The sequence below is a fragment of the Magallana gigas genome, chromosome 8 (assembly GCF_963853765.1).
Source record: "Magallana gigas chromosome 8, xbMagGiga1.1, whole genome shotgun sequence".
In the NCBI taxonomy this organism is placed as follows: Eukaryota; Metazoa; Mollusca; class Bivalvia; order Ostreida; family Ostreidae; genus Magallana; species Magallana gigas.
In genome coordinates, this window is record NC_088860.1 from 30749173 (window position 1) to 30771549 (window position 22377).

The 22377-nt window shown below is 33.3% G+C and overlaps 1 protein-coding gene and 1 non-coding gene across 2 annotated transcripts; one reads left to right on the forward strand and one right to left on the reverse strand.

The window, feature by feature from the left end:
• The first annotated feature begins 1185 nt into the window (after window positions 1-1185).
• Window positions 1186-16578, forward strand: LOC105325455 (uncharacterized). Its single transcript, XR_010708253.1, has 3 exons — window positions 1186-1435; window positions 16017-16107; window positions 16227-16578. It is a non-coding gene; the product is annotated as an uncharacterized protein (transcript).
• Window positions 16579-19309: 2731 nt separating this feature from the next.
• On the reverse strand, window positions 19310-22377 carry LOC105325454 (retinol dehydrogenase 11). The gene is made up of 5 exons (XM_011425026.4): window positions 21820-22377; window positions 21539-21628; window positions 21135-21317; window positions 20608-20717; window positions 19310-19883 (listed from the first exon to the last, which is right to left on the reverse strand). Exons 1-5 carry the CDS (start codon window positions 22163-22165, stop codon window positions 19692-19694), a joined length of 921 nt encoding a protein of 306 aa, XP_011423328.3. The 5' UTR covers window positions 22166-22377; the 3' UTR covers window positions 19310-19691.

Genomic DNA, 22377 nt, shown 5'->3' on the forward strand with positions numbered 1-22377 from the left:
GCACCTGCTCCAAAAAACTTTAACCAGCTCTAAAAACCTTAACCTTCTCCAGCATTCGAAACCAATGGCTCAGATTCAGCATATTCATGCCTGTCAGGTGAATCAGTATCATAAGACACGCCGTCCATGTACGTTTGGTTAAGTTAAGACAAGTAGTTACTTAGAAATTGCTATCAAAGGGCACCTGCTCCAAAAACCCCTCCAGCATCTGAATTTCATGGCCCGGATTCAGCAAGTCTTTCAAGTCCATAAGTAGGGCCAATGCATTATCCATGCACGTTTTGTGAAGATAGGACAAATAATAACTTATAGATAAAGAACCTGCAACATAAACTTTAACCAGGTCCGGACGCCCACGCCCACGCCGGAGGTTTAGCATACGTTCCTGCTGACTTCGTCTCGGTGAGCTAAGGGGGGGGGGGGCTCACTTGCATGACCATGATGCTCGAGGTACACTTATTTATGAAGACAAAGCTAAGATATTTTGACAAACATTTGATAAGTGCCAACAAACATAAACAAATAAGAAAAATGAGAAGTGGATCTTGAATAATGAGAATACTTATATGTTGGAGCCTTGAAATTAAACATGGAAGGGGATTAGGGAAATAGAAAAGCAAACATGAACAAATAAGAGAAATAAGGATTGGGTCTTGAATAATGAGAATAATTATATGTTTGAGTCTTGTGATCAAACATAAAATGGCACTAAGGAAACAGAAAAGCTCATCTATGCAAGTAATGCATAGAAGTATTCAAGTGTCAGCAATCAAAGAGAGTATTGCACATTTACCTGACTATACAAACTAAACTATAACCCTCGCAACAAAATGTTAAAACTGAGTATTAGAAGACATATCGACACTTACACATTGGTTTTTATATATAATAAATAAATAAAAGAAAAACGCGCATTTTGAGAAAATAACTTTTTAGCACACAACTTTCAATTCATGTGGCAGGGTTGGTACACTGAAGCTATACCCATTGCGCTGCAGAGATAGGCAACAAATATCGTTCAAGTTCAAGTTCATTTCAAGTTCATTTTTTTCACTCATAACATATAATGTTACATAAGGTGCAGAAGAATTATATACAAAAGTATAAGAAAAGCAGGGATTTACAATAAAGAAACAGAATAAAGTAAACAACGAATTTGTTATAGTTGTTACGTAGAATGACCGACCAAATCAAATATTTTTGACATGAGAAGTTTCACAATGGGTTGAAATTATGTTGTGAAGTATTGTCCTAAAAAGTAATAATCACCATGGTATTCGTTTTTGTCCTCAATGCCGCTACCTTCATATCTCGCATGATTCACCAAGGAAAAAGAATTTCATTGATTTACTAGACCTTGACCCGTGCATGCGTGCATGGGTTGACATTGCATCGGATGCATCGGATGTTTACGAAATAGATACATCAACAACCCGTACGTATTGTCAACATTTACATAACCAAGCTTTAAGCCTACAATAATGCTATTAATTTCACTACACTCTGCTTAGTTAGAATAATCAAACTGTGTCTCGAACAGCTGACCATCGCCACAGTTATAATGCCTCCCATATACCCGTGATGTTCAGGGAAGTATAATTATACGTCCCTGGTAATGTTGCATAAATTTTGCAGAATCGCTCCAAAACGATTTGGAGAAAATTAATGAAGCTTAATTGAAAATAACAGTTAAATTATTCATAACAAACCATTTTGTTGCTGTAAATATCTTTCATCTAAAAATTTCATTCATATAAATGAAGAATTCTACACTTTTTCACCAACGTTTTTTACTTGCTTCAAATTAACATACTATATTGTCATTCGAAACTCTCGGGATTTTTCATATTAAATGCACTGAGTTACAGTTATCTCCCGTATTTCCATTGATTAACAGAATATATGACAATTTTTCAATGAAAATTTACATGTATTTGTAATATCGTTTCTGAGTTAATCCATGCAACTGTGATATTGTGGAATCATAAACTAAAGAGCCTCCAATGATTTTGCGTGAATGTAATGCGCATGCACAAGATTGTATAATCCAAAAAATCCAGATGATTTATAGTTCATTGTGGTGTAAAAGACGTGCTGAAGATATTGCATTTTATTAAACTATAATCGATCAATGGCACACTTGGCATACAAAAGACTTATAAATTTCTTTTAGGTTAAATGTAAAAACATAAGTGTTGTCTGTTGGGTTCGAGCCTGCGATGTTTTGGTTGTTGAGCCATCGTATGTTCCATACGGCCACTCACGCTGTATAATTCTGGGTATTTAAACGTTTCAGTCGTGTGTGTTATATTATAAGTACTATATCATGTATCGTAGCGATTTATGGGTACTTGGGCTCTAGGGTATTTAAATCCAGGAATCGGTCATAGTAATCATTCGACGTTAGTTAGCCACAAGACTGACAAGTTGCTAAGTTTATCATTTTATTATTATAAATTGAGTTTTATTTTCAGATAAATAAGCACTGGGAATAAATATCAGTCTTCAACAGTTGCCATGCTTTTTGCGGCATCCTAGATCCAATCGATGTTTATTCTATGGAAGTAGACCTGTCCTCTTGATGACTTATGTGCAATTTGTAGTTTAATAAATGGCTAACTACGTCTATCGAAAATGGCTAACTACGTCTATCCTATATTATGTGTTTGTTTTATTTTATTAGAATAGGAAATAATTTATGTTCGGCTGAGCGAAGCGAAAGAGAACATTATTACAAGTATGCACACAGGGACTCGGTTGTCGGACAGCTAGGGCAGTGTTTTGTATTTATTCCCGATGACAAAAATTGAATAAAGTTTGTAATCTTAGTTATATTCCTTTCTATTGCAAAGATTTTCAGCACAAATCTTCAAAATAAGTCTGTAGCTGCGCAGTTCAACGTGATTAAAAAAAGCATTGTTCTGCTCTTGTGTGCGTAAAGCTTTGCGTTGAGCTTAAAGCTCATGTGAGCAATTATGGTCATATTTTGTCTGTCCGTCTGTAAACTTTTCACATTTTCGACTTCTTCTCTATAGAACAACATGTCCAATTTCAGCCAAACTTGGCACAAAACCTTATTGGGTGAAGATGATTCAAGTTTGTTAAAAGGAATGCCCATGCTTCTTTTAAAGGAAAATAATTAGTAATTAACGAAAGAAGACGCGGGATAAATGCTCATTTGGTTTACTCGTAAAAATACAATATGAATTGAATTTTTTCCCAATTAAATCTATTAATTAAATGTAAATGTTTTACTAGTAATACAAGTTTGCAAAAGCATAATTTTAAACTATATTCAGTAATTAATACTTACTCAAAAAATATCGATAAGAAAAACACATGCCTTCACTTTTGATGGTATCGAATCCACAACCTAAAAATCTTAGTAATATAAGGTTACCAACTGTTTGGTGCTCAAACCACTAAGCCGTTTCCGTCACAAAAAGTGCGTTTATTAAAATGATAAAGGCAACTTTGGCAAGGAATTAACGGACTTGTATCATTTTTGTAAACTCTCAATTGTTGGGATACAAAATGGTTTATTGATTTACTGATAACGATAATAGATCTTATTTAGACTATTTCAAAAATATGGAGCACAGACCTACTCTACAAAAGAAATTGCATAGAGTTCTAAAATTGACACTATTTGTAGGTTTCGGTAGACATACCAAGTTAAAATCAACACATTCCAAGTATTGAACAAAAGAAAAAAAGGGTTACAAATAAATTGGGCCAGAAAAGCTAAAACATGTATGGAAGCACCCTTAGGTAAGGTAGATTCTAGTTTGTTCAAGTCACGATTCCCAAGGGAAGGGTAACTAGTGGGGGGGGGGGGGTAACAAAGCTCACCGAGACGAGGCATCACCTTCTTTATGAGACCACCTTTATCATATTATATGAAAATCATGGTTAATGATCTTGGATATACATGGATACTGTTTTGACACAATATTGTAATACCATATCATATGTTGAAAAAATTACTATCATATAATACAATAAAATACTGTAATAAATAATTATGCAATATGTAACATTGTATCGTGTTGTACATTATTGAATTTGATCACATTATACAATATCATTAAATATAAGATATAATATAATATATATGATACAATATCATATCACAAAAAAACATAACAATATTGTAACATATGATATAATATTGTATAATAAAGTATGATATTGTTTTGTATGATATTGTGTCATATTTGATAATAATATGATTTTGTATCATATGATACAATAAAATTTGAAACAAGTTGTACATATCATATGATACAATATCATATATTACAAAATCATATAATATAATTTAATGTTATATAATATTTATATTATATCGTATCATATGATACATCTTTTATTAAACAATATCGTATTATATGATATGATATTATTTAATGCAATTACATATGAAACAAAAGCATTTGATAAAATACTATATATAATATAATAACATATTCATACAATATTGTATCATAATATACAATGCTATACATAACAATATCATATCATAATGAACAAAAAATGATCCTATCGTACTATATAACTTTTTACAATATAACATATGATATTATATTGTATCATATAAAACAATAGTGTAACATATCATACAATACTATATCATAAAAATAATGCTACATAGGCGTCGGAATGGGGGGGGGGGGGCATGGGGGGCAAAGTTAGACCTAACCATTAGGTACATAGCATCATGGAGGTTTGAGACCCCCCCCCCCCCCGTCCACTTTTTTTCGCAGGAAAGATAATAGTTCCTAAATTTACCTTGAAAAGGTTAAAATTTTGAGTAGTTGGAGTCATAGGTACAATTTTTTTGGGGTAGGTAAGAAAGTTTTTTTTCGAGCTATAGTTATATTTTGCAACTATAGGTATACTAACAACAACCTCCGCCCCCCCTTTTTTTTTTTTGCTTGTCAAGATACCAACCCCCCCCCCCCCCCCCCCCCCCAGATTAGGATTTTCACGATTTTGGGAATTAGGTTTTTTTTAAATTTTTGCTTGTCAAAATATCTGCATCTTCGCTAGCCAAGGGTTTTCGGTCCACTTTGCTCCCCATAAACAGGTCGGGTACATTACCTTATATGGATAGCATTATTTAAAACGTGACAGTATTTACGTCAAACAGATTCTCCAATCCAGTGAATGAGTTGCAATGCATGACGGTCTACAACGTGTTTACGATTCAACAAACGCACGTGGGTTTTGTCTGTTTTATTCACAATATTAATTGCTTGTCGGAATGTTTGTACATCTTGATTTTTACTTTAGAAGGTAAAAAAGGAAAGATTACGTACCATTAACTTTGTTCCATGCTCACATTGAAAAATACTGTTGTTTTAGTTTATCAATTGTTGCTTCAAAAATGATCAGTATCAAACGACTGACAAACATTCGAATACAAGTACAAACAGATTTTGATACGAAAAAACTGCACAATTGTGTATTGGTGACTTTATCATTGTGCACTAGAAATAAATACAGATTACTGTACATTTTTAACATACGTGAATAGCCACGGTAGTAGAAATGTACAAATATACAAACGCAGAAGCGCAAGCTATGCAGCATATAGTATTTTGTCGTTAAGCATTCTGATGAATGTCCCTGAAGAAAATATTAACGCGCATTCTACAAATGTTGTCCTAAATATCGGGTATCACGTGAAAAAGCGGTACCCACTGCTTCTAATTCAATAGGACGTACCTCTCTTTTGAACATTGACAGGATGGGGGGGATTTAAATAGGTTGATATAAGTCCTCATATGCAATATTTTTTAAATGTGAGCATAGAAATTGAAGTTCAGACATAATTGTCCATATTAATTTCATAAATTCTGAAAAATCATTCAAAATGAGTTTCCAAAGGACAATTCAAAATAGTATATATTTTCAATACGCTTTGTATACACTGAAACTTGTAGTAGCCCACAATCCCTTGCAACTCATTCACCTGATTGGTTTGTCGATAAAAGTAAACAGATGGCTAATTTAGTATGCAAATTTATGCCGACTTCACAAAATATGGTGGTCTCGATCCGATAAACCCTTGGCGGATTTCATTACGAAAACTCGGAACAAGCTCCGCTTTGCGATTGGCTGTAGCTGCGAGTAGCTGATCCAATCGCAGTGCTTGTAAATATAAACTTTAAAAGAAAACACGTGTGATCTTTAGTAAAACATTCGGTGATTTTAACAAGTTGAGACACAAGTTCTCGAGTACAGTGCCTCCCCGACGATGGTCTTACCAGATTGCTTTAAAAACCTATATATTTTACTGGGATTGAACATGTAGTTCTACCAACTTGTCAAGGCTCTCGTGATCAGCATGAGTAGTAAACATGGCGAATGTAGAAGTTGCCTATCCCGTTAGTATATGCGTTCCTGCTTATGGTTATTGCTTTTAAAGGTTTAATGATCTTTGTTTTATTTAATTTCTTTGGTCCATTCACGACAGTGATACCTGGTTTTATGGTATGAAAGCTTTCAAATAAATCGGCGACTTTCTCACTCCCGGTCCTTACAAAACCCTATGAACATGATGAATAAAACATTCCTTGCTTTCCCTGGGTTATAACTTAATTGGGATTTAATAGCATCGTTAATTATGTTCCGACATTCGGTAGTCAACATGTTTTTAAGTTGTATTAATTCCGTAGTGTGTATATACCCCGTTGTTTAATTCGAAATATGCAAGGGGCGCAACTCAAGTTGCTCGCTAGATAGCGCCACCACATCAACGAGTTTTTGTAATGAAATTCGCCAAGGGTTTACGGTGAGCAAAGTGGACCAAAAACCCTTGGCTTGCGAAGATGAGATATCTGAGGATAAGTCTAGCCCCCCTCCTCCCTTTTCAATTTGTTTCCGACGCCACTGTACTATATTATTTAACAACAAATACATTTATCACGCAGGTTTGAGTGAGGAAGGAGATTTTTTTAAGCATCCTTGATAATGGAGATCATGCTCTGCATCTGAAGCTACCTCTGAGATTTATTTATATTATAGTTAAATCAACTATGCATGCTATTATCTATAAAACTTTTGACTGTTCCAAAAAAACTAAACCTCATACAGCATCCAAAACGTATTGCTCAGATTCGGCATTCAAGTCTGTCAATTGCATCAGTATCATAATACGCACAATCCATGCGAGTTTAAGATATAATCATCAGAGAGCACCTCTCCAGAAACTTTAACCAGCACTTAAAACCTTAACCTCCTCCAGCATCCGTAACCTATTGCCAAGATTCAGCATTCAAGCCTGTCAGGTGCATCAGTTTGATAAGACGCACCATCCATGCAAGTTTTGTGAAGCTAGGACCAGTTAGTACTAAGATAAATTATATGTTTAGCATCCTTGATAATGGAGATCAGGCTCTGCATCTGAAGCTGAGATTCATTCATATTACAGTTAAATCAAGTATACAAGTTTGAAATAGTACTATTATCTATTAAACATGTGACTTGTTCCAAAAAACCAAACCTCATCCAACATCAGAAACCTATGGCTTAGATTCAGCATTGCATCAGTATCATTAGACACATCATCAATGCAAGTTATATGAAGTATGGACCAGTAATAACTAAGATTTAATCATCAGAAGGCACCTGCTCCAAAAACTTTAACCTGCTCTTAAAACCTTAACCTCCTCCAGCATCCAAAACCCATGGCTCAGATTCAGCATCCTTGCCTGTCAGGTGCATCAGTATCATAAGACACACCATCCATGCAGGTCTGGTGCAGTTCGGACTAGTAGTAATTAAGATATAATCATCAAAGGGCACCTGCTCCAAAAAACTTTAACCAGCTCTAAAAACCTCAACCTTCTCCAGCATTCGAAACCAATTGCTCAGATTCAGCATATTAATGCCTGTCAGGTGAATCAGTATCATAAGACACACCGTCCATGTACGTTTGGTTAAGTTAGGACCAGTAGTAACTTAGAAACTGCTATCAAAGGGCACCTGCTCCAAAAACCTTAACCCCCTCCAGCATCTGAATTTCATGGCCCGGATTCAGCAAGTCTTTCAAGTCCATAAGTAGGGCCAAATGCATCATCCATGTAAGTTTTGTGAAGTAGGACAAATAATAACTTATAGATAAAGGACCTGCAACATAAACTTTAACCAGGTCCGGACGCCGACGCCCACGCCGGGAGTTTGGCATAAGCTCCTCCTGACTTCGTCTCGGTGAGCTAAGGGGGGGGGGGGGCTCACTTGCATGACCATGATGATCGAGGTACACTTATTTATGAAGACAAAGCTAAGATATTCTGACAAACATTTGATAAGTGCCAACAAACATGAACAAATAAGAAAAATGAGAAGTGGATCTTGAATAATAAGAAAAATTAAATGTTGGAGCCTTGTAATTAAACATGGAAGGGGATTAGGGAAAAAGAGAAGCAAACATGAACAAATAAGAGAAATAAGGATTGGGTCTTGAATAATGAGAATAATTATATGTTTGAGTCTTGTGATTAAACATAGAATGGCACTAAGGAAACAGAAAAGCTCATCTATGCAAGTAATACATAGAAGTATTCAAGTGTCAGCAATCAAAGACATTATTGAACATTTACCTGTCTATACAAACTAAACTATAGCGATCGCAACCAAAAGTTAAAACTGAGTATTAGAAGACATATCGACACTTACACATTGGTTTTTATATAATGATAAATAAAAAATGAAAAACACGTATTTTGAGAAAATAACTTTTGAGCACACAACTTTCAATTCATGTGGCAAGGTTGGTACATTGAAGCTATACCCATTGCGCCGCAGAGATAGGCAACAAATATCGTTGACATGAGAAGTTTCACAATGGGTTGAAATTATGTTGTGAAGTATTGTCATAAAAAGTAATGATCACCCTGTTATTCGTTTTTGTCCTCAATGTCGCTACCCTCATGTTTCGCATGATTCACCAAATTTTATTGATTAATTTAATCATTGTGGTGTAAAAATTGCGTTTAATTTATTAAACGTCAATCGATCAATGGCACACTTGGCATACAAAAGACTTTTACAAGTGTGCACACAGGGACTCAGTTGTCGGACAGGGCAGTGTTTTGTATTTAATCCCGATGACAAAAAAATGAATAAAGTTTGTAATCTTAGTTATATTCTTTTGTATTGCAAAGATTTTCAGCACAAAACTTCAAAATAAGTCTGCAGCTGCGCAGTTCTACGTGATTAAAAAAGGCATTGTTCTTCTCTCGTATGCGTAAAGCTTTGCGTTGAGCTTAAAGGGGCATGGGCACGATTTTGGTCAAATTCTATTTTTATGTTTTGACTATTTTCAATGCTTTAGAAATGCATTTCTAATATTCAAGTAAAATTTGAGAGTCATTGGTAGAGTTATAAGAAAGATACAGGGCACACAATTCTTTGTCATGTAAACAAGGCTCGTGCCCTGTTTTTGTTTACATAGGTTCAATATACAAGTAAAAAAATCCTTTTCTAGCTTATTTGTCTATCTTTTTATTTATTTTAAGCATAGATAAACAGTTCTTAACGTTTAATACATTCGTTTTAGGTTTAAAACTGAAATTTTTACTTCAACGTTCAAAATTTAAACAAGCGCTTTGTTTATATAACGAAGAATTTCAAGCTCTGTAATTCGCTTATAACTCAACAAATGACACTCAAATTTCGGTTGCCTATTTAAAATGCCTTTCTGAAGCATTGTAAGTATTAAAATCGGAAAAACAATTTTTGACCAAAATCGTGACCATGCCCCTTTAAAGCTCAAGTGAGCAATCATGATCACATTTTGTCTGTCGTCCGTCTGTCTGTCCATTTGTAAGCTTTTCACATTTTCGACTTCTTCTCTATAGAACAACATGTTTAATTTCAACCAAACTTGGCACAACACCTTATTGGGTGAAGAGGATTCAAGTTTTTCTTAAAAGGAATGCCCATGCCTCTTTTAAAGGTAGATAATTAGTAATTAATGAAAGAAGACGCGGGATAAATGCTCATTTGGTTTAATCGTAAAAATACATTATGAATTGAATTTTTCCCAATTAAATCTATTACTTGTAATTAAATGTAAATATTATACTATTAATACAAGTTTGCAAAAGCATAATTTTTAACTATATTCAGTAATTAATACTTACTCAAATAATATCGATAAGAAAAAAAAATGCTTTCACTTATGATGGTATCGAATCAACAATCTTAAAATCTTAGTTATATAAGGTTACCAACTAAGAGTTACAACTACAACTCGAACCACTAAGCCGTTTCCGTCATAATAAATGATAAAAACAAGGAATTAACGTACTTGTATTATTTTTGTTAACCCCCAATTGTTGGGATACAAAACGGTTTATTGATTTACTGATAACGATAATAGATCTTATTTAGACTATGACAAAAATATGGAGCACAGACCTACTCTACAAAAGAAATTGCTTAGAGTTCTAAAATTGACACTATTTGTAGGTTTCGGTAGACATACCCACTTAAAATCAACACATTCCGAGTATTGAAAAAAAAAAAGGGTTACAAATAAATTCGGCCAGAAAAGCTAATACTTGTATGGAAGCAACCTTAGGTAAGGTAGATTCTAGTTTGTTCAAATCACGATCCCCAAGGGGGGGGTTGTTAAAGTTTTTACATAGAAATACATGTAAATATAAATAATCTTTAAACATAGATAATCACCGATAACAAAGCTCACCGAGACGAGGGATCACCTTTATGAAGCATCACTTTTATGAGACCACCTTTATCATATAATATGAAAATCATGGTGAATGATCTTGGATATACATGGATACAATATCATTAAATATATAATATAATATAGTATTATATAATACAATATCATATCACAAAAAACATCATAATATTGTAACATATGATATTATATTGTATATTATAGTATGATATTGTTTTATATGATATTGTGTCATATTTGATAATAATATGATTTTGTATCATATGATACAATATAATTTGAAACAAGTTGTATCATATCATATGATACAATATCATATATTACAAAATAATATAATACAATATAATGTTATATCATATTTAAATAATATCGTATCATATGATACATTATTTATTAAACAATATCATATCATATGATATGATATAATTTAATGCAATAACATATGAAACAATAGCATTTGATAAAATAGTGTATATGATACAATATCATATTTATACAATATTGTATCATACAATACAATACTATACATAACAATATCATATCATAATGTACAAAAAATTGATACAATTTCCTATCGTAACACATACCTTTTTACAATATAACATATGATATTATACTATATCATATAAAACAATAGTGTAACATATCATACAATACTATATCATAAGAAAAATGCTACATAGGCGTCGGAACCGCGGGGGGGGGGGGCAAAGTTAGACCTAACCATTAGGTACATAGCATCATGGAGGGTTGAGCCCCCCCCCCCCCACACACACACACTTTTTCTCGCAGGAAAGATAATAGTTCCTAATATACCTTGTACAGGTTAAAATATTGAGTATTTGGAGTCATAGGTACAATTTTTTTTGGTAGGTAAGAATTTTTTTATGAACTATAGTTATATTTTGCAACTATAGGTATACTAACACAAACCCCCCCCCCCCCCCCCCCCCCCATGGATAAGGATTTTCACGATTTTGGGGATAAGGTTTTTTTTTTGCTTGTCAAGATATCTGAGGATTAATCTAGCCCCCCACCCCCTTTCAATTACATCTATCAAGCAGGTTTGAGTGAGGAAGGAGATTGTTTTGGCATCCTTGATAATGGAAATCATGCTCTGCATCTGAAGCTACCTCTGAGATTTATTTAAATTATAGTTACGAGGGTTGTCCAAAAAGTTCGTGGACACTCGCGTTTTTGTCATTTTAATTGGGTTTATTTATACATATTGTATATCTAAATCTTTGTCATACAATTTTAAATCAAACTAAAGTGGTTTTGATGTTTTCCATAGAAATAAAGTAAAATTTTGATGTATCAAAGGGTCGCTGAATGCACGCAAATCGTAAATCAACTATGCATGCTATTATCTATAAAACTTGTACGTTTGGTTAAGTTAGGACCAGTAGTAACTTGGTAATTGTTATCAAAGGGCACCTGCTCCAAAAACCTTAACCTCCTCCAGCATCTGAATTCCATGGGCCAGATTCAGCAAGTCTTTCAAGTCCATAAGTAGGACCAAATGCATCATCCATGCAAGTTTTGTGAAGATAGGACAAATAATAACTTATAGATAAAGGATCTGCAAGATAAACTTTAACAAGGTCCAGACGTCGACGCCGGGGGTTTAGAATAAGCTCTTCCCAACTTCGTCTCGGTGAGCTAAAAATCTTCTTATCAAAGTAGTGCCCCCCCCCCCCCTCCCGGGTGTGGGGGGGGGTAATTCTATAGAGCTTGTTTTCCTGAGGAGGAGGGGCTGCTATAGGGGAAAAGCTGCTATACAACACTTGTAAATATGGCGAGAACTGTTAATACTTTAGGTAGTAAATTAACATTGAAAATTGTTGAATTGTGCCAATTGGGACTTATTTTTCTACCTGCGTAAAAAATCCAAAATACCGATAAATTTTGACTTTGTAATCGTCAAGACAGAATCTTCTGGTCCATATGTACGAAAGACGAATAGGACCACATAAAAAATATTTTTATCTCGTAATACCAAAAGAGATCTCGTTATTACGAGTTAATTATGTTGTTAGTACGAGAAAAGATCTCGTTATTACAAGTGAGGATCTATTTAAAATGGTGCGTTTCATTGTTCTATTCTCTTTATGTAAAGTGTATGAACTACTGCAATGTCTTTTAATATACCATACAATGTACTTAACATAATCATCGTTCAAAAGCGTACGCAAAATTTGATAAAAAATTGGACCAAGCAGTTTTGTAGAAATTTCAGAAGAAGGAGCAAAGCAGATTGATTAATAAATTAATTGAACTATTTATTAATAAGAAGGATACATGTTATTTGTTTTAAGACTCCAAAATGTTAATATACAAAATCAATTAATATTTTCAATATACATATAGGTTGTGTATGAACATATAAAGGACAATTCGGGTAAAGCCTGTATATCCATGATTGAAACTATATAGCCATTTAAGTCATCTGTAACAAATAGAATTGTGTTTTTATGACTAGGACTACCTAGTATTTTACTTCGGTATGTGATCATAATGTTTAAGATGAAAAGTAGAATTACATAAGTTCTTTAAAATTCCACTTATTCAATTCATATAAGATAAAATGTCAAATCCGATCATTTCATTTTAAAGAACTATATATGATAAGAGTTAAATTTGGCCCCCATAATTCGCCATTTTTTAAGTGTTTCAGGTACAATAAAATGTTAACTAATTTTTTAGAAGAGTTGATATAAAATATATCTTTCATCTATTTATTTGATTTGTTTGCACTCACTGGCAGTATATGACGTCAGAAGTGACGCCATTTCTATAATTCAATCAAAATCAGCCAAAAATTGACATTTTTCTTATCTATTTACGAATGGGGAATATAGAGCGCATGCTTGAACAAGGAAAATATTTTTTGGCACTTATTAGTCTTGGCTAGATACATCTCTGATTAAAATATTTTATTTGTTCAAGAATGCGCTCTATGTTTTCGGAAGGAAAACATGCTTGAAAACAAGCTGTTTTACGCTAAAAATGCAAAAATGGCGGGAAAAGGTTGTCTTTACAATGTCATAATTCTAAATTGTGGGCACTTGAACCAAAATGAATATTATGTAAACACATCACATACATATCTGTACTAAGAAAACAAAGAATGATAGTAAAATGATAATGTTCATCTTAAAGGGCCATTTTAGGCCCTTATCATATATAGTCCTTTAAGGTAGTCCTATACTCGGCACTAAATGGGCTCAATCATTAAAAGCTTAGCTTTAAATGATAAATATACATTCTAGCAATACATATACAAACGAAAATGTATCTGTTTACATGCTAGTTTGTTTGTTATCACCTCTCAGACGGGTGTACCCCCTTGCGAAAATTATTGACAATTATGAATTTTGCCAGACGTCCGTTTTTCCTAAAAATAATTACCAATTTTGGGAAAATTAGAACTGAACATACAAAATAGAGAATGAATATTTATTTAAGCCATATCTTATCAATAATTTTGCGCAAATTTTTGTAAGTAAGTCCGCTTTATGGACCTGATGTATCAAAATAGATTACAAAAAATGCATTGCTAGTACGCGTTTGATAAGTTTTTTACTATTTTATGGACTCAAACTTAAATTCATGGTGTTTATTCTAAAGATTGACATCTTAGAAAAAAGATTTGGTAAAATAAATTATATGTTGACGGATTACTTTTCACGCTATAAGCTCTAAACAAAGTAGACCCTGACGAAAAAATCCGTAAAAATCACATTTTGCTACGGTTTTCTGTCTAAATCTGTCAACAATGTTAGATATCATTTAAACATTAATTAATTGACGATTGATTAAATTCGATATAGCTTCTGTCTCTAAATTTAAACTGGTTTTATTAAAAGAAAAAGAAAAATTCGGGGGGGGGGGGGTCAAAACAAAGAAGATATAAGCATACCTGAGATCCTGGTTAATCAGAAACTTCGTTTTTCATTTTACTTTAACAGAATCGAGTTTCTCAACATTAATCATTTCTATCTCTCATAGAATACATATATTACCGTTCTAATTGCTTATTATTGCCATTGTTTACAACAGCGATGTAGAGCAAAATCAATACCGGGTATTAAAAACGCTTTGTAAAAGTCGAACCAATATTGTAAAATCCGTATTATGACGTAGTGCGATACTCGGACTACTTTAAGGATGACGTTTACTCAGAACGAAAAAAAATTCCACTGATGATAATGAAAAACCAACTATTGTGTGTTATAGACCTTTTATGGTAGTGATAATTTTCATTTTCAAAAAAGTAGGTCATTGACCTACTTTTTGAGTCAATGGCCATTGTATATTTTTGGAAAATTAAAGGAAAATCCCTTAAAATTTTAAACTATGATTGAGATTTTCTTAATTATGAAAATAATACAAATTGCTCAACACTTTTGAAAATGAAATACAATTTATGAATGGCAATGACATTAAATACATACAAAGCATTAAGTTTTCGTTCACAATTTATATAAATATTCTAGTCCGAATTTTCTCTATCACTTTTCAAATTCCTACCCATTTTTGATCCAATTTTACAAAAAATTGAATGATGATAATACAAAAAGAATTATGGTATTAAACTACTTATATTGATATTATTCTGTTGGCATATAATTTAAATGAGGTCAATGATCAAAATTTTGAGATATGGTGTCTTTTCTCGTTTTTAAGCATATTTCAATATTTTTTAAATTCGGGACATACGGTTATAACAATGAATAAATGAGGTAAAACTAACAGAAAATATGCAAAATTATATAGATTAAAATATAAAATCTTAACCTTTAATATTAGAGTACTTCCAAAAATATTTTAGCGGAAAACAAAATCTTCAAAATTTATTCCGAATTTCCTCTGTTTGGCTAAAAGTCTATCTTTAGTTTGGCATAATTCCATAATATAGTAGAAATATCGAATGTTATGTCAATAATAATTCATTTCACATATACTTTTTGTTTAGAACAAATTTTACTCATGACATTGAACTTTATAACAATCCGAATTTGAGAACTCAAACCCTGAGTAAACAACACCCTTAATGAATAATGTAGTTTAAAAACTAATCAAAATTGAATTTTGATGTTTAAACACCAATAGCGGAGAAATTTCTTTATTGATGTAATATCGTGTAAACGATTAAATGCAATTCGGTTTAACAAAGAGTGGTAGATGAAATTAGTTCTAACAACATAGATGCATCTTTATGCATATTTATTAATAACGTGTTCCAGTTTTTCGAACAAATTTGATATTATTAATATGTAATGTTTCTTTTTAGGACTGAACTGTACAAAGTGCGGGAATAGCTGTTTACAGTATCGAGTATACAGAGATGTACATGTATATCAGGAGAAGATTATCCTATTATGGTAAGTGTAATATCAAGATAGATATTCCTAACAGAATTAAAATTCTAGAAATATTACGTGTGTCATCCATAACTGTTTTTAGAAATAAAAAAAGTAAAGGAAACATTAATTTATTTCAGCCATTTTTGTGGGTTTAATAGTATTTGGAATTTCGTTTCTAAATAAAGTAAGGCGATATTCCAGAATGAATACTAGTGTAAATTATCATCACCGATATGGAATAGAAGTGGAAACGGAGCCACTTAATCTTCCAAGAAAAAACATGTTCAGTTTTTCCAATTCATCGGGAATAGTTTGTATCACGTTTATGGGAAGATTGGGTAACTTGATGATGGAGTACGCGTTTTTGTATGCAATGGCTAGATCAAAAGGACTATATCCGATTCTTCCGGAGGATTCCTTGCTCCCCAAAATATTTGCTATCCACCACACAACATTGTCTCGTATTGGATTTCCGGAGGATGCTTGTTCAGAACTTCCCATTCACGAAGAACGTTGGGATGTTTCCTATGACGAAAATTTATTTCAGGTTGCACAGTCTAAAGGGGCTAACTATAGGTTTAACGGATATTTTCAGTCTTGGAAATATTGGATTAAACATGAGAGAGACATTCGAAGAGTTTTTCAGTTTAATGACGAAATCAACAGAAATGCTGTCTCCCAATTTCAGGAGATTTTAAAAGAGAGAGATTTTACACTAGACAATGACAGCGTTGTCGTCAGTGTTCACGTCAGACGAGAAGACTATTTATCAAAAAAAGTAGTAAACTACGGTAAACTCTCGCCAGGCGCCACGTTTTATTTTAACGCCATGTCGTTTTTCAAGAATAGGTTTAACAATGTACTGTTTATCGTGGGTTCCACGGACACTGAGTGGTGTAGGAAGACTTTTCACGGAGAACCAAACATCTATATCTCTACTGGAAACTCGGCTGCTGTGGATATGGCGCTCCTTAGTTTGGCCAACCACACGATCATGTCGGTGGGGACATACGGCTGGTGGATTGGGTGGATGTCGGGAGGCATCAGCATATACTACAAACATATATTTGTTCCAGGAAGTCCATTCTCCAAACATTTTCGGCACAATTCCACAGACGATTTCATATATCCTGGATGGATTCCAATGGACTAGCAATACTTTTATCTATATATATCTGTGTGTGTGTGTGTGTGTGTGTGTGTGTGTGTGTGACAATTTTGATTTTCCCGTAAATATAGCTTACTTTAATTTACCCCTGATGTACCCTTTAGTCTGAATTACAGTTTAGGTTCTCTTAGCTTTATATTGCGATGTTTTTACATGATCTTGTTATATCCCATGTTTATTTCGTTTTCACCGCCATGTTGTCATTCTACCTGTACGTCTTATATTACAATCACTTTCAATGGTCGAAACCAATATTCTCAGCTATTGGGATTATAAATTTATTTAAAGATTTTTATTGGTCCGCAAGGTCATATATATAGGGCCACCCGACAAAAATAGCCGCGACCACCCAACACTCTCGATATTTGATCTGATTCGTTAATTACCAAACTCATTATCGAAATGATTTGTGATTTGTTGCAAACCTGCCAGATTTTCAACGTTCGAATTCATTACCGTAAGTCTTAGCAAGTTGTTTAATTTGATTTATTAAATTCTATTTTACGCTGATTTACATCTTTGCACTTTCAGCTGTGGGGGAAGTGACGTAATAAGTTAAAAATAGAATATGACCTCTTTGTGATACGTAATTATATCCCTTCTTTGATTTAACATATAATATCAATACATATAACATTTATAAAGAAAAGGAACTCACAAAATTCCGAGAGATTCATGGTGCAGTTGAACGCCTGATTGTATAATTATGCACTGATTAGCGTACGATTGTGTGTATTACCGTATAGATGATAAAAGAATAATTTTATGAGTTTAATTTATGTATAATAACCCCTACGACCTATAGGCTGACCCCGCCAGGGACATAATTCAATCAACACTTTGCAGAATATAAAATCAACATGTACAAGGATTTTACTATGTTATTATCACGAAGCCGATAACTGGTACAGTAAATCATAAAACCTAGGCAAATTCGGGGCTTGCTAAAAAGCACAGAAACAATATGTTTTGGGTTCTAAATGATGATATAATCTAACCGATGGATAAATAAGGAGTTCACAATTTAAAGTATGAGAAGTTTTATTCCAATATATCAAGAAATAAGGAAACACGAAAAGAAAACGTAATATTATAGCCGATAACTGGTACAGAGCCAGTAGATTCTAAATTGAATTTTAAAAATGTGGCCCCTTGGTTAATACTGGGGCTCCATAAAGGGTTAAAAGTCCACCATAAAAACATACATGTATAAGAATATGTTTTAAAATATTCTCATCAGGAACTACACTGCTTCAATTTGTCAAATTATCGTTCAAGCATCCTAAAATAATGTAGATTCTAAATTGTTAAAACCATTACCCCCATGTCAATACTGGGGCCACAAGAGGGGTATAAATTTGATCATAGAAACATTAAGGAGCTAGGTTTGAAATTTTCTTTAACAAAACTTCATTGCTTCAGTTTGTGAAACTATTCAAGCATCCTTAAAAGTGTAGATTTTAAAACCACCACCCCCTGGCCAATATTAGGACCCCAAGAGAGGTTCAAAGTTCAACATAGAAACATAAAGGGAAAATGTTTAAAAATTTTCTTTTCAATAACTACAATGCTACAATTTGTGAAATAAGTATGCAAGAACCCTAAGGTAGCATAGATTCAGAATTGTTATTACAGTCACCCTCGGGCCAATACTGGGGCCCCAAGATGGGTTTAAATTTCATCATAGAAGTATATGGGAAAAATGTTTTAAAATGTTTTTTTTTCCAGAAATACAATGCTATGTTTAGATATTTTATGATGATTGTTTATAGTTCATATTACTATTTTGTAATTTTTGATACGTTAAGGCTAGATCAGTTAATACATCTTAAATCTTGAAAGATATGATTTCCCAAAAAGTGGGCTTATTTTTAGGTATTGTTTAGTGTATTGTCAATTCTTTGAATATATAAAAGTTTTACAATATTTTAAAGAGTTTCTTATTTTGATTAATTTGTGAAATAGAATGATACATGAAATGTAACAGTTGTTTAAATGGGCGATGTGGCCCATGAGCCTCTTGTATTTCAAAACAATCAAACTAAAATTAGACCAGATTCAAGATTTATTTTTTGATTTCAGAATGTTGGTGTAGCTACAAAAGATGCATGTGGTTCTAAACTATCATAAGTACTGGTAAATTTAATAAAATTGACTCAAACATCATCCAAAAAACATTAATCACTAACCAGTATGGTACCATTACACTTCATAAGAGCAGTCAGCTAGAATTAATACGTGTACAACCCCACCAAGTAAGATATGTGAAGATGTGATCCTGATCTGCCTGTCATGCTATTCATAAAGTCATCTATAAAAGTTTGTTTATTATAACCAAGTCAATGTTTCATTCAGTGTATGATAGAACCACTGTCCACAGTTCCTTATCAGGGATAAACACAATCCATTTGAATACTAGACAAATCTCTCTTTGTTATCTTTCCCCACAAGCAGTAACAATTCTCTCAGTTGATTCCCACAGTTTCTTGGCCAGCTCCTCATCATACACACACTTGGGGACCCACATGGTATGATCATACAGAGCACAGTCCATGTAGTAGCCCCCAGTCTGGACAGAGTCATCCAGGGCACAAAACAGAACCGGCTGGGCCCCCTCTACAGGTGTCTGTAAAATACAAGCATTCTTTATATTTCAACCGAATCATAACACCACATTCTCTTTGTGATATTCTATATGTCATTCTCTTTATGATATTCTATATGTAAAAAAAGGCCCAAGGGCCATATTGCTCACCACGGGAAAAAATGTTGAACTGATTAATCCCCTCCCATCTTACCTCCACTTCCAAAAAAAATTAAGACCCTATGCTGACCCTAAGCTAAAACTGTCAAACTTTGTTATTTTGAACTAGATGGGACTGTTTAAAAACTTCGAGGTACCCAAGTATTTGAGTTATTGAGTGTAATATGCTCCAAAAATAATTGGTTGGGACTTACAAATCACATCGACATATCCATTATATTCAAGATTTCAGTGTTTGAGATATCAAATTTCAACTGTACTTTATATTGAACTTGAAAATTTTCAAACTATTTAAAGTAATGATTATATATAAATCTACATGCACATACATTTAAGACCTCACAATGACCTCCGAGAATTAAGGTGTAAGTTGAAAACCAGCTTGTTACAAATTTAATTTTGATAATTATAGTCTAGATTTTATTTATAAGAATATCAATTATAATATTCAATCTAATTTGGAAGAAATGACAAATGGAGACTGCAGGCACTAACCTAGAATGATTTTGGAAATTTTTTGATGGTCAAATGCATGTGTGCAAAATTATTGATAGGTGCTGGTAAATGTACTTCTGTTTAACTGTACCTTAGTTAACGGCCTCATTATACACGTTATGATAAATTGGAGAATCCAAGGCAAATTTCTGAACAGGTCACTTCTGATTGTGCCAGGATGGACATAGATGACCTTTATACCTGTTGATGGGGGAAAATAATAACTCTTTTAGTGATTATTCCAACACATGTTAATGTGGTTTGTGCTCAACAAAATACATATATAGCTAATTGAAATGACACGTATGCGTACACGTTGGTTTGCTAAACCTCTCTAATATTGACTGAATATGAGTAAAACATGTATAGATGTTGTAATGTGAGCAACGATTGCTGGTTAATGCCTTTTATTTTGGTTCAAGAGCATTGGTTTTTACACCTATGGGTCTCAGGTTAATTCAACAATGACATGATGATCTCTAAATTAATTCTGTTACAGTATCTTTATTTTAAGCTGTGTGTTTGTTCACATCTGTTTAAATATTTATTAGAAATTTATATACATTGTGTATTACAGAAATTTTCACTGTCATAAACAGATATAATATCAATGAATACCAGTATCTGTAATTTTCCTGGCCAGTTCCTTTGTAAACAAAAGCAGTGCCAGCTTAGAGTCATTATACTCTGTCCTGGTGAATTTTCTCCTTGCCATCACTGTGTCATTATCTACAGAGCCGGCCAAACTGGCAATGGAGCCGACATTCACAATGTGACCATCGGAAGATTTCTTCAGCAGCTCTACAATTATACTATGATAAATGATGATACATAAAAAAAACCCCACAAGTACGCTGAATTTTTTCATACATTGAAATAGCTAATTAACTACATGTTCAGTAATATATAGTAACATTTTATTGAATTGTATTGATTAGGGATACTGTATGAAATAAGTGCTTATGATAGGAAAACAAAAATAATTTGATCTGTTTAATACTTGATTAAAAGAATTTGTTTACCAAGAAGTAGGGTCGTCAAGAGGAATGGTCCATAGTAATTTGTTGCAAATGTGTTCTCCACACCCTCTGCTGTTATATTTTCTTCCCAATCTGAGATTTAAAAGTACACACAGTTTATATAAGTGTAGCATCCATGGGCCATGGTACAACTAACTACTACTTTAAAAAATATATGTACAACTTAAATTCGAGTAGAAAGCTATAATACAGCTATCAACGGTAATTTTCTTAGACAATCAAATTTCACCATATGTTATTATGAAGTTTAGAAATTTACTTACTGACAACACCTGCATTGTTAATGAGAATGTCTACTGCTTTCTCTTCGCTGTTAATTACACTGACAAAAGCTCGAACTGATGACATCAAACTTAAATCAAGTTGTCTGTAAATGACATTTGTATTCCCTGTCAGCTGAATAATTTTACTTTTAGCCACCTCTCCCTTTTCGTCATTTCTACATGCCAAGATTATTCTTCCATTTCTTCGAGCTAGGTCAAGTGCTGTTTGAAAGCCTACACCTGTGTTTGCACCTGTAATGATTACTGTTTTACCAGTGAGGGATTTAGTGCTGCAAAATTTAACTGTTCCTTTAGAGAAGCTGGCTCTTGAAATTGATCCCCCCATGGATATTCAATAATCGAGTCTGTGGTAAAATACTCCAAATATGTTTACAAAGGTACTAAAATTGCACAACTCATTATTCCTCTATGAAATAGATAATGAGTAAACATTTTCGTTTGCAAAGAAGCGAAACATTTCGTTTCAGTGTCTTTCCATTGTTTTAAATCCAGCAGTAACAAAGTTTGTCACCTACATAAATCAAAAGTGAAAGTCAG